Here is a 27,518-nt window from a genome sequence, read left to right on the forward strand (position 1 = left end):
CACAACACATAGGATATACTCACTCTAAATTTGTGCATACAAGTGTCGAATACTTATGAGAAATATACACTTGTTATTGATAATAATAGGAAGAGTACCCTATAGATTAGTTCATGGTACATAAAAGATATCAATTGAAGAACTAGTGTCATATAAGGAACCTAGAACTAATAAATCGTGTATGTTGCTCATAAGAAAGAAAAATACAAGTAACATACCATATAAAAACTTACACTAGGTGTTGCAATAAATTGAATTGAGAACATGCAATCCTACACAAGGCAAGTGAATTCATCAATTTAGAGGATTTAACATCTAATACATTTGCCTTGTTTACCTTTGGATGAGAATTTAGGTATATGATGATCATAATCTTCATCAAAGCGTACAATCTTGTATACTTAGCTTCTTTGCTTGAATCTTCACTTCATCTTGTGAGTCAAGTCTCCAAATCCCCCAGCCAACTTGTGGATTTAAAGTCTTATTTGGACACAAACTGATTGGGCCCCTTCATATTGGTGATGACTTTCTTGGACACCCAAATAGGTTGGTTTCACCCTGGTCCTTTCTCCCAATCATGTATGCAACCACTTTATCATTGTTCTTCTTATTAAACTTGTAATGATTTCTCTTAGTCTTGGTCTTATAGTTGAGCTTGGTGTGAATGTTAGAAATCTTTTTGGAGAGTTTCATCTTCTTCTTCTTCTCCTTGGTCTTCTTCTTGACTTGCTTGCACCGGAATGACTTGTGACTTTCTTGATGATACTTGAAGCATGCCACAGTAGACCTCTCCATAAGCTTTTTCACCATGCTATCACGATTATATTGAGGGGGTTAGACATGTACTTTGCCCTTTAATCTTGCCAAATCTTCCTTAAACTTCTTTACTTCTTGCTTGACCTTATCATTTTCTTGTGCAATAAGTTTATTAGATGATTCTACAACAACATTCTCTATGCATATGTCATAGTAAAGAGGTGAGCTAAATAAATTAATCAAATCATCATAAGAAGTAGAAGCATCTACGTTAGGATTGAAATTAAAGAGAGAGATAGAATGATTCAAAGGGACCTTAGTTTGATATTCAATACACTCAAATTTAGTCTTAAGCTCTTTATGCTCTTGTTGAGTAAATTGAATTTGCTGAATAATTGTTCATAATTAGAAATAAATGTAGTATAAATATCATTAAGTGCATTAAATTTCTTTAGTTTTTAGCTTGTTTCTTTAAGGCCTTTTATTGATCATTGATCAAATTAAAAAGTTCTTCTTGAAATGGTGAATCCTCATTGGATTCATCATCACTTACATATCTTTTCATATCTTTGTCCATAAGGCACTTATGTGATGACTTAGGCGATGATGACTTGCATGGTGATGAACTTGAGGAAGAGCTTCTCTTGTAGGAGTGGATGATGAGATTCTCATCACTTTGAGTTTGAATCTTCATCTTCACTCACTCATCTTCCTATGATTACAAATACTTTGCTTAATCCTCTTGTCTCTATCTTGGTCTTAGTCTTCTTCTCTTTCTTAATATGATCAATTGTTTTGACCAAGTCTTTCAAAGAGATTGGATAACCAATCTTAGTATTGATCCTCTTAATGTTCTTCTCCACTGGTGAGAAGAGATTGGCTATCTTGAGATCAAGTTCTTCATCACTTAATGTGTTTTGATCGTCTTCTTCATCGCTCTCTTCTTCTTCATCATCATCATCTTCACTTGAGCTTGACTCTTGATCTTGTCTCCTCATCCTTGCCTTCATGTGTTGGCATTGAATTTGCTTGCTTGTGAGAGTAAGATTCTTGGCGTCGGATAAGGTAGAAGCTTCACCCCCTATGTTAATGGTCATCTCAAGGACGGTGATCTTGCCGAGAACTTAGCTTGGAGTCATCTTACTCATATCGTGGTTGACGTAGATGGTGGAGATTATCAACTTATACTTTGGAATAAGAGTTTGAAGAAATCTTCTCACTACTTGAGCATCTTTAATTTGCGTCAAACCTAGCATATTGATCTCATTGATAAGAATATTCAAACGAGAACATATCATTAGTATTTAATGGGGTAGTTGTTTGATATCATTGAGCTTAGTGACTAGCACATGATATTTTTTATCCATTGTGTCTTCGTGTATTTCTAGAGTAATGCACTAATAAGACTCTAAATCCTTGGTTTGAGCATCCCTTTCTTTTATAACCTCTCTCTGGGGGCCGCACCCTCTCTTCCTTTTTGAGAAAGATGGGCTGCCCTGGGAGTCTCGCCTAACAGTTAAATCTAAGATCAAACAAGAAAGAAGCTAAAGGCTAGGCAAAGAAGAGACTAGTCCAAATATTATGTGTATTGCTGAGAGAATAAACATGATTAAATATATCAACGCATAAAGATGATAAAGAGACACTCTTTGCTAAGGCATCTAATTGCATTTCTTTGTTTGTGAGGTGCTGCCTCATCCCTTCCTAGGTGACCCACCAAACATCTAAACTTTTAGCTTACAAATAACAAGTCATTAGAATTTTTCATTGTGGGAAATTAGTACCGTCAAAATGTGAAGCGCTATGAGTATCTGTCCTAACCCTGGACTCACAACTCTAGGCGGTTAAACCTATCAAGAGCACGAGACTCTGATACCAATTGTGAGAAACGGTGACGTCTTAAGAGGTGGTGAATTAGGACACTTAGAAACTAAATGGCTCCAAACTTCACAAGATAAACCTATTTCAATTTTTATCTAAATGTGCTCTAGGTTTATCTAGTGTGCCTACTCTACCGCTCAAGAGGATAACAACCTACTCTAGCAAGGTTTTGCAAGTATGTAAATGCGGAAACATAAATAAGGCAGAGAGACAAACTCGGCACATGAATCATGTGGTATCGATGGCACATAAGCCACCTATAGTTCACGTTGGAGCTTCACAAAGGATATGCTCCCGGTCGTCAAGTCTCTTCCGGTCACGGCTCTTGAGGTATCAAGTCATCAAGACAAGGTCTCAACACGATGAGCTACCAAGCCACCAAGACGAGGTCTCACCACTAACCTCCCTTCCGACCACTTATATGTCATCTTCACTTCGGAGCTTTAGTCACAAAGACCTTCGCGTCCCCTCACAATCTTCTTGTCGCCGCTTCACACCAACTCGGAGGGTCAACAAGTTATCAACGAGTCACTAAGACTCTAAAACGCTAGCGTACCTCTCGGTACACGACTAGATCACTCCTTGATCCACTCTCTAGGTTGCAGCACCTAGCAACACTTCTCTTTAGGCCTATAAGCACTAATCACTCTCTAATCTTGTGCGTAATCATCTTGGATCAACACTTTAAGTACTTGGATGGTTTGAATGTCTTCTCAAGTGTGTATGAGGTTTTTTGGATTCCAGCACCTGCAAATGACCGAGTGAGTGGGTATATATAGCCTCAAACCCGTCAACTAGCCGTTGCTCCAACAACTCAACTTTACTGTGAACAACAGATGATCCGGTGATAATAGTAGTACAAGCATCGGATCATCCGATGTGTACATCAGTGAATACTAGCCGTTGGAACCCTACTCAAATACATCCTAAACGCCGGATTGTTCGATGTATCCTTCACTTCCATCATCGGACTATCCGGTGTGTTATCTTGCGCCAAGCCGAGCCATTTCTTCTATGTGCAATTAGTCTGGTGTGTAAACTCTCTGATCATCGGACCTTCCGGTGTGTTGACCTTCATCTGCTTTGGCATATTCTTGGAAAATACTCTGGGATATTGGCTTCTTCATCACCAGACCATCCGGTATATTGAAATCTTTCCTTCACTCATTTGCATAGCTTCTGTTAAATGCTTCGGTGTACTTACTCTTCTAACACCGGATCATCTGGTGTACTTAACTTCAGTTTCCTTCAAAAATCAACCCTTCTGTTAAATACTCCGGTGTGCTTCTACTTTCATTACTAGACCATCCGGTGAGCAAAACACACCTGGGAAGAATACTCCGGTGTGTACAAAATCTTGAGCACCGGACCATCCGGTGATGTCATGTTTTCTGAGACTTTTCCAATTCAGTCCAAACTTTGTCCCGGCTTTGGTGGTTTCTTTATGTATTACGTCCATGGGACCTATTAACATATATTCTTGACAAACATATTAGTTCCAATAAATATATTGATATTGATTACTAAAATCACAATTATAGTTTAATAGGGTCATTTTCGCTACACTATTTATATCTTATATATTTGATATAACTTTAGGATCTATTTGGTAGAGCTCCAGCTCTAAGAATTTTTAGAGTAGAGCTTTCCTAGCTCCAGAAATTCATGGAGTTAGAGCTATAAGTACACTGAGGATAGTTGGATGCGCCATGTTGTTTATATTTTAGATTAAAAATAGTAACTTGAACCATTTTATTATAGCCTACAACATCAAAATTTGATGTAGAGCTAAAAATTTGAGCTATGCCAAATATGATCTTATATGACATGTTAAATCTCTTTTAAAATGAAAAAAAGAAAGCATTGCCTTCTTTACTATATCTTATATTTATCGTACTTTTACCCTGGCAGATACAAAAGAAGCAGAAGAGGAAACGATTTGAACGCTATAACTTTTTTCCAACCTGACTTACTTGCATGAGTTTACATAAGTCAATTTATGTTAATTTTTACTCTTTAAAATTGTTGTTTTGATAATAAAATTATCTTAATTTGATGTTATTCTTAATATTTGTGAGTGATTATTATCAAAGATTGGGACCCATGGGGACCCATTCCCCCGAGGGCATGGATGGGGAAAATTAGAGTGTGTTTGGTTACTCGTATGAATTTTTTAAGAGCTGCAGCGTATATCTTGGATGAGTAGAAATAGCTTGAGCGGATACAATAACTCTTAAAAGAAGAGTGTTTGGTTATCTATATAAGCGAATGTAACTACATCTGCGGATACAATGAGCATGGGAAGGTGTTTGATTACTTACATGCGCAAATGCAGTAACCTTGCATCGGAGACTAACGAATTGACCCGTTGAAGCACTGTAGCAGATGCATATATATTCATCGAGTCAGGCTCCATAGAGAAGCTCGATTTGGATATATCTATCGGATCAGACTTCAACAATATAATTATATCCATGAATATCTTTTTTTGTCCAGCTGGAAGAGAGTGACGTTGAGCAAAGACAATGGAGGAGGCTTGGGAATATGATATTACTAAAAACCAAAAGATATTCTCCATCGAAATACATAATTTAATATATTCTGGAAAACTAAGGGCCTATTTGGTAGTTGTCGGAGGGTTAACTCCTGTCGTAGGGATCCTGAGGGACCCCTTTTTAGAGATTCGGCCGGGGGGATGATCCTGAATATGTTCGCCGGAGAAATAAATGGGTATGAATGCGATGGTCGGTGGGGTGGAATGATCTAGTGCGGAACGGAGTAAACGCGCTGGTGTTTAGACAGGTTCGGGCCGTACGGAGGCGTAACACCCTACTCCTGTATGGATACTATAAATACATTGAGGATGTCCCTCAAGGATGTTGCTGGTTACAAGAATGTTTGTCTAACTTAGAGCCTGGGCTCCTTGTTCTTCAGTCTGCATGTATTTGCTAGCTTTGGGTGCTCTCGATCTTCTCTTCTCTTCGCTACTTCGAAAACTTCTCCAAAGCCTCCAAAAATTTCTTTTTTGAAAAAAAAACCTCCCTTCTGTCCGCGCTGCCGGCGGCTTTAAATACCCACCGGCAGTAGCGTGCCCCGAACGGGAGGGGGGCACGAGTTCCGAGACACCATAAATGGAAAGGGCGTCATCATCACCTCTGTGCGAAGTGACCGGGGGTGGAAAATGCGTCCCACGCCCGGTCATCTGTCACCATAAATGCACTGGCAACGGGCGCCGTGGAGAGGGCCCACCGGGTAGCCGCAGAGCGGCCCGGCGTGCCCGTCCTGTCTTGTTCTCCTGCCGCAGCAGCGCGGCAGACGGAACGCCTCGGCCCTTACGACGTTATCCCGAGACAGGCCGGATGGCACGGGATGGGACCCGTGCATTTAATGATCCCATGCCCTTCTGCCAAAATGTGGCAGGAACTGACACCGAGCGTGGCGGGAGCAGTTGGGGGTGACAGGCCACGCGCGCTCTTTAAATGCGGCTTTGGGCCTTTGACTGGCTGACACCTCATTAGTGGGCCCCTCGGGGGCCACTGTCAGGGGGCTTTCTGAGTCGTCGAGGAACCGAGTGCTTGGGGGTCACTATTCACCTCCCCGAGCACTCTCTCCCGAGAATGCCCTTTCTCCACCCTCGGGGAACCGAGTGCTCGGGGGTACCGTTCACCTCCCCGAGCACTCCCTCCCGGGCACGCCTGTACGGATCCCTTCAGTGGGTCCTCGGGATACTTGGGTGCCCAAGGGGCCACCGCTCGCGGCCCTGGGCATATTTCTCCCGGTACTTAGCTTTCCTGATCGTCGGGGGACTCGGGTGCTCGGGGGCCACTGTATACCTCTTCGAGCACTTTCTTCCCGGTACTTAGACTTCGCAGATCATCGGGGAACTTGGGTACTCGGGGACCACTGACTGTGGCCCCAAGTGCCCTCTCTCGGGACTTAATCTTTTTTACCTTGCGGAGGAGACTCCGCGGGATGGTGCCACGTGGCGGATTGCTGGCCTGGCCTCGGGATTCGGGGACCCCTGGTTCCTGATTCACCGACAGTAGTGCTCTCTCTGATTCAAATTCTCTGCGAGGAGTGATTCTCTGGAGGAAGTGATTATATGGCTGAAAGTGATTCTCTAGTAATTCTCTAAAATAAAATATATGGAGGAAGTGATTCTGTGTGGGAAGTGAATCAGGAGAAGCTACTTTTTTCAGCTCCTTAGCTTCTAGTTCATTTAAGAGAATCACTCTCACAGATTCCACTCAGGGAGATAAAAGCTGAAAGCTGCTATTTGGCAAAGCTCCCCCTGATTTCAGCCTGGAAGCTGCTCTGGGAGCTCTGCCAAACAGGCCCTAAATATGCTCCAAGCTTTCCGAGATGGACGGGGAGCAAATTTTCCTCCACGTGGGGAATTTCGCCATGACTCCCAGAAGCCTTCCTCTTGTCCTTTATCCCAGTTGTAGCAATCCCGCTGGCCCCATAGGTCACCGCATCGGACTCCCAACGCGAACTAATGCCGCGTGTGGGATCCCCATCCGACGGCCGGCCTACCACCCGCTCCAACCATCAGAGCATCATGGCCATCCATCTCAGCTCCAATTACTCTCTAGTCTCCAGTTCTCCACTCTCCAGAAAAGAAAAGAAAAAAGAAAGGAGAGCCCAGAACTCCTGGTGGGGCCTGCCGTCACACCAGCAGCAAATCAAGACGCCACATGTGTCGCCTCCTTCCTTTCCCACGCTACTCGCATGAAGCTAAGGCCTACTACCTACTCACTCTCAACTCAAAGTTCAAAACCCTCGCCCAAAAAAATCCCTTTTTTTCCTCGCCTCGTTTAAAGATGTCCAAATGGGTCGTTCCTACTGGGCCGTCCTAAAGTATGACACTGTAGGCATGGCCCAAGCACGGTCTGACCCGAGCCTCGACAGGCTGGGCTAGCACGACACGAGGTCCAGGGTTGTGCCTAGATGGCCCAGCCTGAGCAGGCACTAGCACGGCATGGCCCTACACGGCTCGGGCACGCGGCGGCCCAGGAGGCACAGTCGGCCCTAAAGATGTTCAAATGGGTTGTGCCTATTAGCCGCCCTGAAGCACGACATTGTAGGCACGGCCTGGCCCGAGCCTAGATGGGTTGGGCCGGTACGACACAAGGTCACGGGCCGTGCCTGGGCCGAGCGCGTGGCACGCTGGGCTGGCACGGCCCGGCCTGGATGTTTTGGGCCGGATGTTTCGGGCTGGCACGAGCACAACCCAACCCGGGCAGGCATGAGCACGGCACGGCCCTGGCATGTGGTGGCCCAGGAGGCACGGTCAGCCCGGCAAGACACACGGTGGCCCAGGCGGCACGGTCGGCCCGACACGGCACATGGCAACCCAGGTGGCACGGCCCGTGCGGCCCGCACGGCCCAGCGGGCATACCTGGGTTTGCTGTAGCCGTTGTGCATGGGCTCGGCACGCAGGGGCATGTGGGTTTAACGGGTTAAATAGGTCGTTCTAAGCCCGTTTAACCCGTTAACCCGGTATTTTTGAATTTTGTAGTTGTTTTGTGACCATTTGAGCTCAAAAAATCAAAAAAATTGCAAAAAAAAACTATTTTTCACCTATAAATAGAAGATCACCCTGCCCTTCCATTCCACACCAGCAATACTATTTTCTCTCTTGTTTCCTCCTCTCATTCTTATCTCTAAGTTTCTGAGAATTAGCGATAATTTGGCAAAATTAGTTTGAATTGTTGCAAAAAATCCGAGCAATTCCAAAACTGTCATCCTACTGTCTTGACGTTGAAGAAATCTTGGTGATTTTTTTGCATTGTTGTTCATTCTTGTTTTATTATTAGTTTATTATCTAATTATTTCTAACTATGAATATTTGCATTTTTTTAAGTGCCATTCGACATTGATCATAGATGTTGGTGATCATGATCATAATACATCCATTGATCATGATTCTTTTCTCCAAGGATTCACAGGGGATTACGACCCCTTTGATACGAGTGCTGCAGGTGATGATGGACCCGACGGTGAACCTGCGGTTGGTTCATATGCAGGTGATGTGGCAGCACCTCCATCGTCAGGCTCTACAAGTGCACACGTATCAGCAACACCGGCTCTAAAAGATCAAGAGCTGGTACTTTCAAAATTTGGCAAGACTTTGAAATGTTCTACGGAGAGAAAGATGGGGTAAGTGTCAGGTATGCTAGGTCTTATATTTGCAAATATGAATTATCTGCAAAGCCCTCAGGTGGAACGGGACATTTGAAGAGGCACGTCACAACTTGCAAGCGAAAGAGTGGAGCAGCCATGAAATAGACGGTGCTGCAGTACAACCCTGATGGCTCTATTCATCATTGGGAGTATGACTTTGCCAATGCTCGAAAAGAGTTATGCCGCTTCATTGCAAGAGCGGATCTACCACTTAACATCGGTGAGTCTCCTACATTTGAAGATTACATTAAGCAAGCTCATAATCCTAGGTTCACGCATGTTTCTAGATAGACAACTAGTAGAAATATAGTAAAATACTACAATGCGTGTCGTAGAAAGCTTAAAGAAATATTACAAACATATACATTTTCAGTTATTTTGACCTCGGACATATAGGCAGATAGGGCTAGAGAGGATTATCTTAGTGTTGTTGCTCATTTTGTTAATAATGATTGGGAATTAGAAAAGAAATAATAGGTTTCAGGTTGATTGACAACACGCATACCCGTGAAAATATTGTTGAAAAAATATCTCAAGTAGTTGAAGGCTTTGTTCTCACAAATAAAATATTTTCTATCACTTTAGATAATGCCGGTGCAAATTCTAGAGCCATGGATATTCTTACTCCGTTGTTTAGTACATATGCTGAATTTTTATTGTTACATCAACGATGTGCTTGTCATATTATCAATCTTATAGTAAAATCTGGTTTGAATAGGTTGTCGCAATACCTAGATGATTTTCGTACTGCAATATCTTTTGTAAACTCCTCTATCCAACGAATTGCAACATATAAACAATATTGTGTTGCAATGGGTGTGCGTCCACGTAAGTTTGCTGTGGATATGCCGGTAATATGGAACTCTACTTTCTTGATGCTCAAAAATATTATACCATGTAAGAGCACATTTGGTGTGTTTATTTATACACACTATCATCAGCATGAGGGTCAAACTTTACTCACGAAAGCGCATTGGTATGTTATCGAAAGGATACTAGAGTTTCTTCAAAAAATTTTATGATTCAACTATGAGTTTATCAGGATTTTATTATCCAACATCTTGTTTAGTAGTGTATAATATTATTGAAATTGCTACTCATTTAAACATGTATGAAAATGACAATCTTCTAAGAGATTGTGTAGTTCCTATAAAATCTAAATTTTTAAAATATTGGAAGAAATTTCTTTGTTATATGCATTTGCCTTTATTTTAGATCATAGAACTAAAATTGCAAGTTTTTATAGAGTTCTCATAATTCTAGGTGATGCTCTTGGCCATGATTATTCTACTTATTATACTATTGTTCATTCTAAGTTATTCAATGTATATAGTAAATATGAAACAAAGTATGCCGGAGTTCGCTTGCAACGACCTCCACTAGCACCCACAACAAGTAAGAAGATGACAACGTGAGGAAAAATATTTGATGGAGGTTCTTCATCAAGAAGTTCAGACTCTTCGTCACGATCATCTACAACTACGAGCGCTGGAATTCCAACATCTGGAGAGGAGCTAACTACCTTCATCGACAGCGACGTTATCAGCTATGAACAAGAAAATTTCAACATACTACAATGGTGGCATGAGCACAAGACGAATTATCCAGTGCTTTCACTGTTAGCATGAGATTTGCTAACGATTCTCGTATCTACAGTTTCTTCTGAGACTACCTTTAGGCTTACTGGAAAGATAATCGAAGAGAGAAGAACAAATCTCACAAGTGAGATGGTGGAAATACTCACCATAGTAAAAGACTGGGAACAAGCTGAAGCGCGAATGCAACACACTGCAGAGAACACTGAGCTTAAGCTTCATTGGAAAATTTGTATCTAGATGTTGTTGAGACTTGAGAACGTATAATTTCCAATTTTTTGAGCTATGTTGTACTTTTTTTCTTTGCTAGAAAGGTTTTTAATGAGGTAACCTATTAATAAAGCTCATTTTTAAAATTAATTATGTCTCTCTATTATTTTTTATTTTTTATGATTTTTCTTGGCCTATAAATAGCCACTATCCATCCATGGCTCCATGCCAAACTCCCACTGATCCAAACCCCAAAGCCACTTGCCCACTTCAACAAATCAATTCTATTATTTTTATATTTCCAATTTTCTATTCATGGATAAGACGTCGAGAACTCGCGTGTATAGTTATGGGTGTTGTAGCATTTTGAGAAGGTCTTTAGAGAAATTAATAGAGAATATGTAAGATTTGCTAAGTGTAATATATGCAACAATGAATTAGGTGACAGATATACAAATAGAACGGGACACTTAAGGATGCAAATATTGCAAGCAAAATTCTGGGGTTTCTAATGAAATCATGTAATTTTTTGAAAAATAGGCCTAGGTTATACTCTTTTTTCTTCTTAGTAGAAAAGTTTTTAACGAGGCAACCAATCAATAAAGCTTATTTTATATATTTTATGTATTTTTTATTTTTTAGAATTTTATAACTATTATTTTTATTTTTTTCTATTTTCGAAGTGCTGCCGGACCGGTATGCCCAACCGTGTCGACGGGCCAACCGTGCCCACCGACCCGTTGGTGTGCAGCCATGCCGTCGAACCGCCTCTGCACCGTGCCTCTGTCGGACCGATCGCGCCAGCGGGCCGCAATCGTGCCCTTGCTGGCTCGGCACGGCCCGTCGATGGACCGTATCGTGAACCGAGGGGGCAGCACGTGTACCGACACGCCTGTAATATTACTAGGATCACTCAGACCGAATCGTAGTTAGACCATATCTAGACGGATCCGTACCGAGCCGACTTAAACAACTCATTTGACCATCTCTGTCCTTCCATCTACAGAGCTCGTCTGACTTAATATCATAAGTTAGTTATTGCTGATACGTAAAACCCAGTATAATAGGGCGATATGTCAGCGACAACCCTCCTCTTGCGTTAACCGATTCCGTCCTCCTCGCAGTTGCAACCGTTCACTCGCTAGTGAGGTGAGGAGGGGAGGGGAGAGGCGAGTTGGTCTTCTGCTACTACTCGTCGGTACCGTGCGAGTGAGGGCTGGGCGGCGGCGATCGACGGCCATGGAGACGGAGGCGATGGAGGAGACGGACCTCGCAGACCCCAATCCGGACGTGGGGGTGCTGTTCAATCACTTCGACGGGCTCTACTTCCAGGGCGCGCTCGCCGCCGCCGGCTTCTCCGTCCATTGGGGCTCCTCGATCAACAGCAGGTAGGGCTTCTTGGCTGCCTGCAACTCCCGAGGTGGCGGTTCGTCTGCTCAAGCCGTCGCTTCGGGGTCCCAACTAGGCGTTCTTGTTCTGCATTTCGGGTGTGGTTTTAGTTTCTTTTTCTGAAGATTTTTCATGTACCTTTCGCCTCAAAAAAGGAAGCATTTTGATGTTTCTGGATTACTTTTTTTTTGTGCTGGGATAACTTGGGCACATTTGGGTGCTCTGATTTTCCTGTGCTGCTCTCTGATGCTCTTTTTTTAAAAAAAATTGGGCGCGATTTGGTGTTACAAACCCAAGCAGAAGGCGACTCCGTCATTTTCTCTCTCTTTTTTTTTTAACATTTTCAGCAATTTCTAAGGGTTTCAGTTTCTTGTTTAGTTTTTTTTCTTTTATGTGGGCTAATAATTTCTAGGATCATGAAGCTTCAGGATCTTGGTAATCCTCACAAAAGATTTCATTTTTTCAACATTTGGCACTTGGATTCACATAAAAAGTGTCCTTTTCTTTGTTGTTCTTACTGGATTTTGTGTGCTAATTTTTCCACTCACATTCGTCTTTGTTTGGCTAATCTGTACTTCTGCACTACAATAATATATACTGGTAGTTATTGAATTATAATTTTGGGGATGGGATCATATTATAACAGGGGATAACTTGCTGGCTTGAGGGGAGATCATGCAAATGTTCGGAGAGGGGGAAAAGCTTCACTGTTTTTTTTAGTTCACTCTATATTTCCGCGAAACATATGACATGCGGCTAGTTGTTCTTTTTACTATCCGCTGATTTTCAGATGAAGTACGACTTCTAGCCTATATACCAACAGGACGTAAGTCGTCAAGGATTAGCCATTTTAATTTATAAATGTGAGCACCCATGCCAAGTTTGGGACTCCCGGGTGGGCAGGTTCCACCACATGCACCCTAACCCGTTGATGATTCATGTATGAAAAGGAAATGAGAAGCAAAGGACAACATAAGTTTATCTTTCCCTTGGTACTTTACGGCTGCAAGAAGATTAATTGATGACAAAAGTTTTTGAATTGTTGCATATGCTACCTAAAAGTATATGATCGGTGACCAAGATTCTGTTGTTACTGCTTCTAGGTTCAATAATTGGGTTTAATTAAGCTATTATGTGTAAAGTGTCCTACTTCGGTATTAATTAAATAAATGTCACCTCGGAATTGAACAATTAATAGGACATTTGTCCTTAGGTATGATACGATGGAATATCACTGGAAACCAAAATAAGAAGTTTGGTGATGCTTTTGCTTTTGTACTGATCCTTCATGACTATCTAAAATCATTTGTTGATTCTGGAGTCAAAATTGTTAGTTATATAATGTTTCGCTCGATGAGTAAATTTCCTTTGTAAAGTTTTGAATGATAAATTTGGACTAACACTTTTTTATTGCCTGCACAGTTCTTTTGGATCCATTACCTTTTCAAAACCAAGAAATACCATAACACTCTCTGAGCCTGTGCTGAGATATCGCTCAACTGCTGATCGGAAGAAAGCATTGCTGCATGAAATGATTCATGCAATCATATACATAAAGTTTCAAAGGAAGGACCGGTAAATGCTCTTGTTCTTAACTAAGAATTGTGTCCTCCAGTTGCAGTCAGCTCTGCCCTGCTTGCCTGATGCGCAGATTTTCTTTTAATTCATGTAGCGCACATGGTCCTATTTTCCGTGATTGGGTGGATGCTATTAACTCTTGCCCCATAGAGGATGATCAGGTTGGTCTTTCTGTTGGAAAACCTATAAACTGATATGCCTCTTTGACGAATTCTCTTTTTTGTTTGTGCTTCAGAGACCGCGTGGTGGGTACAATCTCACCACCCGCCATGATTTTGGTACAGAAGAGCCCCGCAGCGTCAAGACTTTTCTGTGGAAGGTACTTCTGAAGTCTGTTCTTTTTACCGTATCTCTTTTTTTGTTATTAAATTTCTTTTAGGTGTTACAGCTATCAAAATCTGTCTTGTTCAATCACTACTTTTCAGTGTAAATCTTGTGGAGATACACTTGTCAGGCCCTCAAATCAGGGTCCTCCATCTGATGCCTGCTGCATTGAGAATGTTTGCAACGATGACACTTGTCGGAACATGCTTTGCCGCTGGCACAAGTAAGACTGTATAAGTTTGCTCCAACTCTTAGCAAATATCTCCAGTAGTGGCTGCAAAGGTCTGTGATGACCGATTATGCTATTTTCTGCAGCCACAAGAAGGGATGTCGTGGTACATATGCAAAAGTAGTGCACACAGATCAAAAGGAGGATCCGAGAGGTGTGTGTCCAACTTCTAGTTACGTAATATGCATTTGTTTGTAAACCCTGAGCTATCCAATATAGAGTATGGAAGCCAAACATGGCGCTGGCACTTAATGGTTGTCCTTATACAGTAATACTTAATCCACCTATAGGTGTATGATTGTTTTTACGCTCAGTGCAACTATAAAAGTTGTACTGTGATAATTCTTTTTACATAGGGAGCTCATACTTGACATTTTCCTTAAGCAATCGAGCATATTATAATAAACACCTTACTTTAGTGGAATTTATTGTTTAATATTATGTCATTCTGTAAACTCTGGTAATTCCACAATTATTGTATAGTGTTATTTTTTAATGACAATGTAGACTTTAAAATGGACTCAAGAGATAATCTTTGTCATAGCGAACCTTTTAGTCCTAATCATTCTTGTAAGTTCATGTTAACATATTAACTCACGGCGTACCTTCTTCAGGTACACAGTTGCGTCTGATTTGCACATCTGAAATGTCCAAGTCACAAGGAGCTAGTCAAGAATCAGATGCAGCCGCATTGCAGGAGAATGCTACTGCCACAAAACCAAAACCAGAAGGCAAGCTTCTCTCTCTAGCGAGCGCCAGCAGTGTGAAATTACAAGGAAGTAGCTCCTCGAAGAAGGCAGGCAAGAGGCATAGGCCTGAAGACGGTCAAAAACTGAAGCTGAACCAATCCTTGGCTGCATCGGAGAAGCATGAACTTTTCTCTCCAGTCGGTTGTGATGATACAAAATCACCGGGAAGTAGCACCTCAAAGATGGCCGGCAAGCGGCGTAAGCTTGAGGATGTTCAGAAACCTAGTGTTCCTCCTGCTACGATCCAGGGAAAACTGAAGCAAGACATTCGAAAACCAAGTGGTCTGCTTGCTAGCTCTCCGAGGAAATTGAAGCTGAACCAATCCTTGGCTGCATCGGAGAAGCATGATCTTTTCTCTTCACTCGGTTGTAATGATAAAAAATCACTGGGAAGTAGCACCTCAAAGATGGCAGGCAAGCGGCGAAAGCTTGAGGATGTTCAGAAATCCAGTGTCCCCCCTGCTGCAACCCAGGGAAACCTGAAACTGAAGGAAGACTTGGTTGCATCGGAGAATAACAAGCTACTCCCTCTATTGTATTGCGGCAATGCACAATCACCGCAAAGTAGCTCCTCTAAGAAAGCACGCAAGCAGCATAATCCTGAAAGCACTCAGAAAACCTGTTCTCTGAGAAAACCAAAGCAGAACTTGGTTGCCCCAGAGAAGAATGAACTTTTCTCTCCAGTGGGTTGCAGCAATTCAAGAGCACTCGATGGAAGCTCTTCAAAGAAGGCACGCAAACGGCATGAAGCTGAAGACATTCAGAAAGCAACTGTTCTGCCTGCTGCTCCTCAAAGTAAACTGAAGCAATCAAGCTTTGTTGCGTCGAAGAAGCAAAAGAGTAAATGCAAAAGGAAACCCGCTAGCGAAAAGGAGTATGCTGTGATGAGCGTGTATCTGGATTACTATGAATCAGACAGATCGAGTGGATCAACCGAGCCCCTTTTAAACAAAAGAACAGAGCTAAGAAAAAAAGAAAGAGCAAGAATTCGGACTTATTCACTATCAAAGAAGATTAACTTTGCTTCCTTGGAAGACTCTGGGATAAATGTCTCGGTCAGTAGCCACAGAATCATGACTGAGCCTCGTAAAGATGAATCGGCGCAACTGTCCCGGCCACCATCTCCATGCTCAGGCGTTGACCAGGTCGTGACTCAAAAAGCCACCGAGGATCAGTCCCAGCCACCAGCTCCATGCTTGGATATTGTTACACTTCAACCAGCAGATCCACTTGGCTTGATTCCTCCAGATCAAAGCATTGGCCCTGGCATAATAGATATTTCAGATGATGACTGACCTTACCGCTTTTCGATGATGAAATGCTTAGCATTTTGAATGCTTGCTGCGTTGCTGGGCTTATTGGTAGTGATCGTGCAACATGCAGGGTGTTGTATGGATGAGCAACCAGCTCATTGGATGTTAACAGTAGGTCATAGTATTTTGGAACTGACATAAGTACGGCTAGTTCTTACTATAGTGAAGTAGCTTATGACTAGTGTTACAAACGCACCATTTGAACCACTCTAGCATACATGTCTAGGAGGCATGGAGCTCTTAAAAGTGGCATGTAACGTTGAACTGTTTGGTGGACATGATGCCACATTGCTAGTGCAACAGCCTGAATGCATGGATGTGTATGTCATACTCCATTAGGCATGTTGCATCATTGTTTGCACCCACACTTGATATATCGAGAGAATTTTATGTAGCAGGAATCTGCGAGTGTTTTTTCCCCTAAGAGAGTAGAGAATCCATGACATCGCGGTTAAACAGTAATAAACATGGGCATGAAAAGAAATAAACAACCACGCAATCCGTAAAAAACTAAGAAAATCAGACCCAGTAAAACTGATCCATGACCTTTGTATCCCATTATAAAGTCTGTCTGTAATGGTAATCTAGAGTTATGTACTAAAGAGCATCGCCAAACAGAAAAGAATTCAGGACCAGCGGTAACGAACGGATGAGACAAATCCAAAAAAGGTTTTCCTAAGCCTGCTCCTACAGCCTTCGCATGATGCAGAGCTTGAGAAGTGTTCCGCCTTCTTATAGTGGCCCTCCGCCAAGCGGCCCGTCGTCGTCGTTGAAATCGTTTATGTGGTCCAAGAGGTAGTTGGCGGCCAGCTCCTCATTCTTGTTGCAAGCAAAGAACACTTCCAGAACAAGTGCCCGGTCAAAGCCCATCGCTTCAAGCTGCATACAAGAACACAACGTTGTTATCATGTTACATGATAAATGAGCATGAAGGTCACCACGGCAAGTCTGCGAAAATGCAGATGCGGGCTCGTGTGCCACTTCTCAAGATCCATTGACTTACACGAAGTATAGCTTCGTTCTCCTCCGGAGTAACCGCTATGGTCTGAGCTGCATCTGCAATCTGGTCTAGCATGTCCCTGGATCAGAAAGTACAAGAATATCAAACAACGTGGGTGGCATAAGTAAAAACATGGGCAACACAAGGAAGAAGTGCAAACATTTCATTCTCTTCATCACCCTCAACTGGTTCATTGATCAAGCGCAGGAACTCTGCTTGGTTCTCCTGAATCAGCTGCATAATCTGCGGATTTTGTTTCCCCAGTTCTTGAAGCAATGGCTGCACATGGATGATTCATGGGTCACTGGGCTGCAAAAAGGGGTGGGTTGTTTGGGAAAAAGAGGTAAGGCAACACAACCAGAAAACCTGTAAAATTGCAGGGTTAGACTGCACCAAAGCAAGCAAGCTTTGGAACTGTGCATTATTACGCAAAACATCAAGATTTCCTGCTCCAGCATTTGTGGAAGCATTTGGAAGGGCCTGCAATTTAAACAAGGGCAAACATCAGAGAGAGAGAGAGAGAGAGAGAGAGAGAGAGAGAGACAGAGGGGGGGGGGGGGAGTACCTGAGGAAAGAGGTCCAAGGGACTAGCATTTGGTCCAGTGGAAGGCACTGCAGCTTGAGCTGGTTGTGAAGCTTGGACAGGATTAGCTGGCTGAGAACTCGGAGTTGGTGCAGGAACCTCCATCTGCTCAGGAATCCCCTAAATAATAAAAGATGAAAGAATATTAATGTGCAATAAACCATCTGCAAGCCAAAATTTTGTCGGCATGTTGTGGATTAGGAAGCCAGCTAAGCTTCAAAATGAAATGAAATCACCTGAAAGAGATACGAATCAACAAATTTACACTTTAAACATCATGCAGCCTCACTCAATCTAATGTAAGCTTTACAGTTTAAACATCATGCAGCCTCACTCAATCTAATGTAAGCAAGACATACCGTACTCACTAGCTACAAGTATTTATGAAATTGTGCAATACTGAGAGCTCATCATCAAGGAAGACCCAAGCTAGTAAGGGAGAAAAAAATCATTCTTACAGAATATAAATATTCAATAGCCCGCTCTGGGTTGTTGAATGCAGCCCGTAGAGCACGTTGCACAGTGTCTCTGTCCCATGTCCCACCACCCATTTCGAGAATTGATTGAATTGTTGCCTCTAAGTTGCTGCCAGCAACAAGGTTTGAGGCAGCCTGACCATAAGGATCTGCTTCGGTGCTGTTCAAGTGACAACATCAAAGAGATTATGTGAACTGAGATTAACAACTTTTAGCAGCTATTCTTAACAGAAATCATTGATACATCCTCAAACAGGAATTCACATTATGCTTTCTTTTATGAGAGTAATTAAATTATCTAAGATGGAAAGAAGAAAAATAAGGAACTCACGATACAGCGACAGCAGGAGCAGGGGAGGCTGTGGCAGTTGGAGCAGGAGCACTGACAGGTACACTAATTCAGTAAATGTAATAAGGATAGAGTTAGCTGGCAATGACAATAATAGTACAAACCAGTCACTGGCCATTACACTAATTTTTTATCGCATTGTTTCAACTTGACTCAAGCTGACAAAGGCTCTGAAAAAAGATGAAAGATAATCTGTACTCTTACAGCATGCCATCTACAGTGTCAAGGTATCACACTCAACACAACCTAACTTTATTTGGCTACAATCCAAAATCTAATATAGAATAAAAAGGTCATCTTTTGAAACCACTATTGCATTTGCTATGTTGACATAAGTAGAACAAAAGAAAGACCTGAAGGTGACTCAATATAACCAATTGAAAAGGATCTGCACAGTGACAGTAAGCCCTCGCATAAATCAGACTTTACCCTAAGGTTGAGTTAGAAACTCACGTAGGTGCTGGTGCAGCTGGGGCAGCTGTTGCTTGAGGTGCAGGAGCAGCAGGGGCTGTCTGAGTAGGGGGTGCCTGCAAAAGTAACTTAAGTTAAAGTCTAAAATCAACAGCAAAAAAATCAGGATGCCTTGTAGGCTGCAGCGTTACAAACTCGAGCATAAATATTTGGATAAAGGAATTAATGATTTTACAAAACAAAATAAACATGAACAGATTGGGGAGGAGGGATTCATCCAGTTACAAGCTCGTAACTCAGAACATTTCCATTGAAGTTTAACCATTTTAATTGGCTTAAAAATTTAGCTCTGGTAACTGTTAATTGAAAGAAACAGTCATCTTAGCAGCTATAATGAGGGAGCCAGTTATTCATGATGGTATTCTTGATAAGGACATGGTTCAGCAGACCTCATCTACGTTTTGCCTATTAGATAAACTAAAACTGTGCCATACTTTTTTGGAGTATTATGTGGAAAAGATCTTTTTGCAAATATATATAAAAGAGTAATTTTCAACAGAGTTTCTGGTATATGTTACAGGTAAAGGAAATTTGTTTATTGAAAGAAAATGAAAACAAATAGTGAAATGTAACCAGTCTGACACAACCATTCTAACCTCTCACCTGATTTGAGGGTGCCTTGGATGTAGCTGGTGCTGCACTAGATGAGACCTTGTTCTGTGAAAGGTTACAGACTTCCAGTTAGAAAATGAAATGAAAGGAGATATCTGGTAATGAATAATATAAATCATTCCTGAAGCAACTGTAGACATTGTATATTCATACTAGCCAGCTAGTCTTATATAAAAAGCAGGGAAAAGGCTACTGGGCGGTTTTATGTCCATATAAACATACGCTTCTGATTAGTCCGCAACCATAGAAAGTGAACCACTGATTCTCTCAAAGCAACAAAGTGCATTCTGACAGTTGGAGATATAATATCTTAACAAGAAACTTTCATCCAGTGAATTAGTATGCTATATATGATTTCTGTCATGTATTACTCAGAGTATCAAAATGGTAGCCTACCTGTCTAAGCATAATGACGAGGAAGTTGTCTTCGACCACTTTGTTTTCCTCCAATGTTGTGTCATCTTTGAGCACCTTCCCCTGGTGTATGAGCACTTGTTGGTCAGCTGGGTAGACATGCTGCCCTTGTGTACTCTCTATGTGCTTCTTCACATCTGCAACCTGTTTGAAGAAATTGTGTCAGTTGCGTACTAGCAATGTCACCAGTTTACTGTTTGTACAGGATCCAAAAAAACCAGGAAAGATCCTTATAGGACCTAAGATAGGATTATCTACAACCTCATTCGATAGACAACAAAATCAAAGGATGTGAACTAAAAAACTCGTACATTGTAAAGGTTTATTTTGTGACAGCTGACTCATGCACGTATTTGATAACTCTAATTACTCCGACCATATTACCACATATGCAAGATCCGGTACTACATCCTAAAGGCTGCATAGAAACCAAAGCTTCACGGCTGTCAAAACATAGCTCACAGTAGTGAGACCTCTAGCCATTACTTGATAGCGGCATCTAAGCATTAATTGCTAACAAATACACCAGAACGAGGAGATTCACACTACCACACGCTTACCCAAGATTTTACATCGAACATACAACCTGCAGAAACTTAAAATACCATCAACGGATCGAGCACCTAGCAACCAACCAATGGATTAAAGCCTAAAAACGTCCCTGCGCCATCTGAACCGAAACTGTCACCCCGAAAGCACCCAAGCCACCGTATCCCTCCAAGCAAACCCGGCAACAGCTCTCTGCTTTCCACTCGCATTGGAGCCAACCCAACAACCTACAGATTGGGTTCACGCCAACTTCGCTTGCGGCTTCCACACCTTGTCCCCCCGCACGCCAATCTCGCCGACGAATCTAACAAGCAGTCCAAATCTATCGAAGCGACGCCCCCTCGCCACGACGAGCCCAAGAGGCAACCCCCAATCTCGCGAAGCAACGCGCCAATCTATAACCACGGAGGCAGATCGGGAGGCGGCGAGCGACAGGTACCTTGTCCTCGGGGCCCACTTCGATCTGGAAGCTGGAGCCCTTGAGCGTCTTCACGGAGACCTTCATCTCGCCCGCCGCCACGCCGCCGCCTTCGCTCGAGGGTTGGGAGGCGGAGGGGAGGAGGCGAGAGCCGAGAGGAAGGCGAGTTTTTTTCCCCTTCGAGTTTTCTATTTCGGCCCCTGAGCGAAAGGGCGCTTTTGCTGGTCGAGCCCTCGTTTGGCGACTGGGGAAAAAAGAGGTGGGATATGGATTAGAAAATAAATGGAGGGTTAGGATAGAAAATTAGAAATGAGAGGAAGATTAAGGTCGTGGGTGGTAAAAAACTGAATTGTAAAAATAATTAGATGATAAATTTAAAAAAGTTATATGTAATTCAGTAAAATGAATTTTTATATTATGTAAAAGTTGAGATAAACTAGTTTATTAGATTTTCACAATCCAACAAATAGATTATAAAAAATATGATAAAAAGTTGTTTCTTTATTTTAGTTTTAGATTGTAAAAAACTGAAAACCACGATCTAAAACTAAACAAATAAATCGTAAGATTAAATTTTAGAAGCTTATTTTTCTTTTCCACATCTCATATCCCAAAATCCAAACGAGCCTCTAAGTATTACAAATTTATATAGGTGTTGTTGTTTCTGAAAGGTATGGTTGGGCTTTGAGACGAACAACGACTCTGGTTGGGTGGATGTAGCAATGTTCGTTCGGTTATTTTAGTTTAGTGTATTCGTTATTTTGGTTAATACGATATTATTACTTCAGTAAATATGATATTTTATAAAATACGGTTCGAGATCTGTTAATACCAATATATTTCGGTTCGGTGTGGGTTAATGGATAGAGATGCGGTGACCGATCAAGTCTATGCTCTGGGTGGATTTGTGCATACCATTTCTACCAAATTTGACGCGAATTGAGAATGAGAAGACGTAACGCGCTAATGCCACACACGGGCACATTTCATTAGACATCACTACATGTCTACAGCTATTTCATTCAAGTCAGTTCAGGCAGGAGGTAGAATAGACATGAAGTCCATAAAACCTTCTTTTTCTGGAAACATAAAGGGAAGCTCATCTATGACAATCATACGTACAAAAGCTTTTCTAACTGCTTCAGCATTCCATTGCCAAGTAACTAGAGAAGAACTACCATCTGTATTATGTTGAAAGCTTAATTGTGCTTGTGCTGAATTGTTTCTATCAGGTTGTTTCTTGCAAGTTTTCATATGAGACCTCAAAGAGGATGTGTCATTCTTGGTCAATTTGCAGCAAAACATCGAAGGGTAATAGTGACACTTAGTATGGTCTAGGTCATCTTTCAGTCGTATGAAGTGCTTCCACACCTCTGATCTGGCAGCCATTTTTTGATGGCTTGTTTTAAATGCTTCAGCTTCCTCTGGTCTAATAGTTTCATCATCCACTGACCCCGTACCAGCACTAGATGAATAATAGCTATATTATGAGACTCGGACATCCGAAATGCCAAAAAACCCCGAAACATAAACAATTGGTAACTGGTAAGTACTAAGTATCAATTGGTATTCGGCAAAAAAGATCGAGAAGGAAATTACATTGCACATCCTATTGACTCTGTTTCCGTTGTATCAATTGGTAACTGGTAAGACTACAATTTCCCGGCAGCCAAAATCCAATCGATCTGCAATAGCAAGCACCAAGCAACCACCAACTGAGCATGTGGCTACGTGACCACTGACCAAGGCTATTTTGTGGATCAAAGGAAGAAGCAAGACAGCCATTGCCCATTAGAAACCACTGACAGATTCAATCTAACAAAAAATAACCAGACTTGGTTGACTCAATAGTAAAAAAAAAAAAACTGAAACACACCGCACATACAGTCATAAAGAACAAAAAATCTTTTAACCAACACCACACCGCACATACAGAAAAAAAAAATCTGCTCACAAATGAGAGAGGTTGAATCCAAAATTCAAAATAAAGCCCTCAGTAAAAACTGACATGTTCATTCCTAATTTTTTATAGTCAATTAGGTCCATACTCTGAAATGAAAAAATATTGTAGAAACCACTAACTAGTCCACTACGGTATCATACCAGCAATACCACGCACCCAGATCTAGGAGGGCCCTACTGGGAAGTGGTTGAGACATGGCGCACGGCGGGGGGGGGGGGGGGGGAGGGAGGGTGCGGCAGCGGCGGCGCAACACGATGTCTGCTTGTGTGTTGCGGGTTGCGGTGACGGTGGTCGACGTCTCCGCATCTACCGTCTGGTGACTAGTGTTTACCTTGTGGAGTTGTTCTTTGCTAGACTTGAGTCAAACAACGCAATAAGATATTGAAGAACAAGACTCGAACAGCTCATAGGCAATCAGTGTGTTCAATTAATTCAATTTTTAGACGATTTATAAAAAAACTGAAAACTGACCGTACTTTCTCGAACTGAAAACTGAAAAAGCCGGTTTATACTTTTTAATTCTCAAACTAAGTTAACATGTTTGGTTTGGTTTTTTTGGTTGGATTACGAAGTGCACAACCCAAGGTGTGTGCGCCGGTGTTTGGTGCACATGTTTTTGCATGTGTGTACCTATGAGGTTGTGGTATAAGATGGTATACGAACACGTTTGAGCATTGATCAAGAGGCAAAAATCTAAAAATAGGTGACAGAAGTAACCGTATTTGCTAAAATAGATAATATATCGATGTATTTATAAATATAGTATATGTATTCGGTACCTCAAATATCGAAAAATTGATTCTAGTACTTGAGGTACCTGAGGTGCCGAATACAGGCCGGCCCAAAGTGCCAGTCACGTCGGTCGGTGCTTTTGGCGTGGCAGGTCACGTCGCCTCGTTTCGTTTTTGCTGCCTTTTTGAACACGCGCTGCCGTGTTTCACTACAAAATGCGAGCGCACTGCTGTGTTTCGCTATACGGAGCTGCAGCACGACCGAGAGTAGACGAGCAGCGCGAGCAAGGGAGGAGAGGAGAAGCAGCAGCGCAGCGCATGAAGAGGAGAAGCAGCGTGAGGTGAGGATTAGCAGCAGTACGATGAGAGGAGAATTAGCCGGAGACGAGGAGAAGCAGTAGCGCGAGTTATAATAAGTACTTAAATTATGTATTTAATTAATACTTATAGCAGAGAATATGACGTTCTATATTTATTACAGAGAATGTCCCACAGTTTTGCACAGGAGGCTCGTAACAATTCAGAATTGCCAGCATATAGAGAGTTTAGTTGAGGTACCTAAAGACCTAGATGGCCTGAAATCACGTGTTATGAGCCTTTTGCGTGTGAACCAGCAATCTCATATTGTTGTCCTGAAGGATGTGCGGCCACGGCTTGTTCCAAATAGCTCGGTCGTTGTTCATAAGTTGTTTGAGATGAAAAAAAATAACGCATGAGATTTGTACTCACACAAGATATTGGAGTAGAACTTTGATATGAAGGTGTACGTAAATATAGTGCTACGACTATTGTAAGGTGAAGCATGAAGAGGATGGAGGGTATGTTGGGAAGGTAGTTTTGGTAGAGAGGGAGCTAGAATGGACCATTCTAAGGTAGATGCATGATGCATGAATGATGAAGCTAGTGGTAGCGGGATGAAGAAGCTATTGACAATGATGACCTGATGCTTGTGATCTAGTACTTTCGTGGTGCTGGGCTGCTGGATTATGCCGTTGTTGAGTATAACACATTATCTAACTGGAGACACCAGAATAGTGACATACAAGTCGGGCAACAATTTCATAACAGGGGCAGGTCATCCACTTTATTAGCAGCTATACTGTAAGGATAAGAAGGGACTACAAGTGCGCTCGGTCTAACCTTACAGAGTATGAGGTTAGGTGTATCAAGTACCCGGATTGTCCTTACTTTGTACGAGCACATATGTCGAAATATGAGAACTATTTTATGACCAATAGACACCACATACATGCAGCGAAGAGGCTATTAGGAATGTGAGCCACGCCGTTGATACGAGGTTCATAGCCAAACTCCTCATCACTCTTGTTGGCACGAATATTTGTTTGTCATCAAAATCTATTATGGAGGAGGTGCAGACTAACACGGGTATGCTGATCAATTACCATACCGCGTGACGAGCAAAGCAGAAGGTGTTGAAGATGATGTTTGGAAGCTTTAAGGAGTCTTACAACTATGCTCTGAGGCTACTACAGAAGATTGCCATGACGAATCCAGAGACTCAATGAGCCATGACGGATGAGCCAATCAAGCTAGAGGATGGGTCATACAATACCACTGATCGATACCTCATTAGGTTATTCTAGTCCTTTGGATAATACATCGAAGCTTTCAGACATTGTAGACCGGTTCTATGTGTAGATGCCACATTTCTTAGCATCAAGTAATATGATATCCTTATGACAGGGATAGTGGCAGATGCAAATAATCAGATCATCCTCTCGCCTTTGCATGGTTGAAAGTGAGAACAATGATAGCTGGCTGTAGTTCTCACTTTGGTGAGGACACGTGTCGTGGAAAACAGGGAACGAGTTTGCATCATCTCAGACCGCAACAAGGGCGTTCTGCATGCGTTGGACGTGCTGCATGATAGCACAAATAACTCCATTACACGGCCTGATGTGGAGAGAAGATGGTGCGTGCAATACATGGGGGTGAACCTGTACACAAGGTATCATAGGAAGTCTCTTGTAAAGATATTCAAAAGGTTGTGTCTACAGAACCAACAGACGAAGTTCAAAGAGATATGGAGAGAGTTAAACGAGACCACTCGCAAAATGATAGTAGATCAACAAGCACATGAGGACCATCTGCGAATGCAAATGGTTGGGGATAAACAATCGTTAGCTATTCACGTGCTACGTTCAGCCAGTGGATAGCGGGGAAGCCGGCGGAGCGTTGGGCCCTAATCCATGACACTCATGGTGTCAAGCTAGCACATAGAATTTAACTGATTGTATTGTATCCTTTCTTACACAAATAGGCATTCTAAAATTATTATATCCCATGTTAGATACACCATCATGACAATGAACATAGCGAAGACGTTCAACAATATCCTAAAGGGAGTGTGGGGCCTCCCGTTGTGTGCTATCATTGAGCTTACATTCTATAGAAATACGGACTACTTTTGAGACTGTGGTAAAGCTGCTATGAATTACAGCACGCGGTTCGCACCTAGGGTGGAGGAAATCATATTCAGAAGGAGGAACAAGGCACAATTTCATCGAACAAGGATCTACGACCTGGCCAACAATGAATTCGAAGTCATTTGCCACTATAGGTATGCTTCAGGGTATAGCGCAGAGGACATCGTGTAGAAATGTCAACTTGGGCCTCACGAGGTGAAATGCACATGCAATAAGCCAAAACTGCATCATATCCCGTGCTCGCATGTCTTAGCTGCTTGCAGTGACATGAGTGGCAATAATAGATCATAGTATGTAGCACCGTACTTCATGATCTATGCATTGAGGAACACATGACTTCTAAATATGTGGTCCTTCAACGTCTAAAGAAGCTACAAAGCGATCGAGAGACCTAAGTGGGTACCTTATCTCGAGCACGATACACAAATCCTGAAAGATCTAAAGCCACGAGGTTGCGAGGTAACATGGATGAAACAGATGCTGTTGACAGCCTATGCAAGTGCAAACTTTGAAAACAACTTGGCCATGACAGGAGGATATGCCCGACCTGCCAGTAAACTATCAGGCCACTATGGAACTGTAGTGTATTAGAGTAATTGCATTTTAGTTTGTTGTTTGAATTTATTTGCAGTCATATTTTGTATTCTAAATTGTTATTCATCTATTAGTTGTGTAATATATCGTTTTGTATTGACACCACATACGATGTTTTTTTATTGAACAATGAAGCTTGTTATTCAACTATTTATTGAACCATGAAGCTTGTAATATATTCTAATTTGTTATTCACATACTTATTGAATAATGAAGCTTATAATATATTCTAATTTGTTATTTACCTACTTATTAAATCATGTAGCTTAAAATCATTATCATGTCTCATGGTGGTCTTCCCAAGCTTCTTCAATATCGGTATGATGAGAACCATATGGGACATATGATTTTCACAGGGTAACAGGTACCACGATTATATGTGATTTTTAATTTCCATGATAATTTGCTACTAACTTAGTACATGTATTAAATACTTTTTGCAGTTGCTTCCGTTGCGAGCCCGAAGTGTCCACACGATTAAGGAGTTAGACCCTCGATTCCACAAGCCACTCTCACGGGTAGGGCTACTACCTTTTTCTCTCGTGATGACCGAAGCTCCCATGGCGGGTGGTGGCAGGACACCTCTCCTGCCAATTGAGGAGCCATTGCTCACAAGCCTCGTCGACCGATGGCATCCTAAGACATTGAGGGACGTGTCCATGCTAACCGGGCTGCTAATCAGGGTAGCCCCGTTAGTAGTT

The 27,518-nt window shown here is 42.1% G+C and overlaps 2 protein-coding genes across 4 annotated transcripts; one reads left to right on the plus strand and one right to left on the minus strand.

Moving 5' to 3' along the window:
• Window positions 1-11,738: 11,738 nt before the first annotated feature.
• LOC133901653 (uncharacterized) lies at window positions 11,739-16,562 on the plus strand. Its single transcript, XM_062343087.1, has 7 exons — window positions 11,739-12,016; window positions 13,440-13,592; window positions 13,690-13,756; window positions 13,831-13,914; window positions 14,021-14,142; window positions 14,235-14,302; window positions 14,763-16,562. Exons 1-7 carry the CDS (start codon window positions 11,868-11,870, stop codon window positions 16,190-16,192), a joined length of 2,073 nt encoding a protein of 690 aa, XP_062199071.1. The 5' UTR covers window positions 11,739-11,867; the 3' UTR covers window positions 16,193-16,562.
• Window positions 16,563-16,721: 159 nt separating this feature from the next.
• On the minus strand, window positions 16,722-21,288 carry LOC133901654 (probable ubiquitin receptor RAD23). 3 transcript variants are annotated; one of them, XM_062343089.1, is made up of 11 exons: window positions 21,104-21,288; window positions 20,098-20,259; window positions 19,693-19,746; window positions 19,072-19,145; window positions 18,601-18,651; window positions 18,252-18,429; window positions 17,776-17,913; window positions 17,577-17,690; window positions 17,371-17,489; window positions 17,214-17,289; window positions 16,722-17,089 (listed from the first exon to the last, which is right to left on the minus strand). In XM_062343089.1, exons 1-11 carry the CDS (start codon window positions 21,167-21,169, stop codon window positions 16,943-16,945), a joined length of 1,179 nt encoding a protein of 392 aa, XP_062199073.1. In that variant the 5' UTR covers window positions 21,170-21,288; the 3' UTR covers window positions 16,722-16,942. The 3 variants fall into 3 exon arrangements, with proteins under 3 accessions (XP_062199073.1, XP_062199072.1, XP_062199074.1); XM_062343088.1 differs by having other exon boundaries at window positions 18,601-18,663; window positions 21,104-21,287; XM_062343090.1 differs by lacking the exon at window positions 18,601-18,651.
• Window positions 21,289-27,518: the final 6,230 nt, after the last annotated feature.

The sequence above is a fragment of the Phragmites australis genome, chromosome 20 (genome assembly GCF_958298935.1).
Source record: "Phragmites australis chromosome 20, lpPhrAust1.1, whole genome shotgun sequence".
NCBI classification, from domain to species: Eukaryota; Viridiplantae; Streptophyta; class Magnoliopsida; order Poales; family Poaceae; genus Phragmites; species Phragmites australis.

Bases quoted from the DNA above. Each gene is read 5' to 3' on its own strand.
- LOC133901653 (XM_062343087.1), top strand. From the start codon at position 11,868: ATGGAGACGGAGGCGATGGAGGAGACGGACCTCGCAGACCCCAATCCG. The intron at 13,757-13,830 runs GTTGGTCTTTCT...TTTGTGCTTCAG, and splicing joins GCCCCATAGAGGATGATCAG to AGACCGCGTGGTGGGTACAA. The intron at 13,915-14,020 runs GTACTTCTGAAG...ACTACTTTTCAG, and splicing joins TCAAGACTTTTCTGTGGAAG to TGTAAATCTTGTGGAGATAC.
- LOC133901654 (XM_062343088.1), bottom strand. From the start codon at position 21,169: ATGAAGGTCTCCGTGAAGACGCTCAAGGGCTCCAGCTTCCAGATCGAA. The intron at 18,664-19,071 runs GTGAGTTTCTAA...TTACTGAATTAG, and splicing joins CCAGCTGCACCAGCACCTAC to TGTACCTGTCAGTGCTCCTG. The intron at 17,490-17,576 runs GTTTTCTGGTTG...ATCCATGTGCAG, and splicing joins CTAACCCTGCAATTTTACAG to CCATTGCTTCAAGAACTGGG.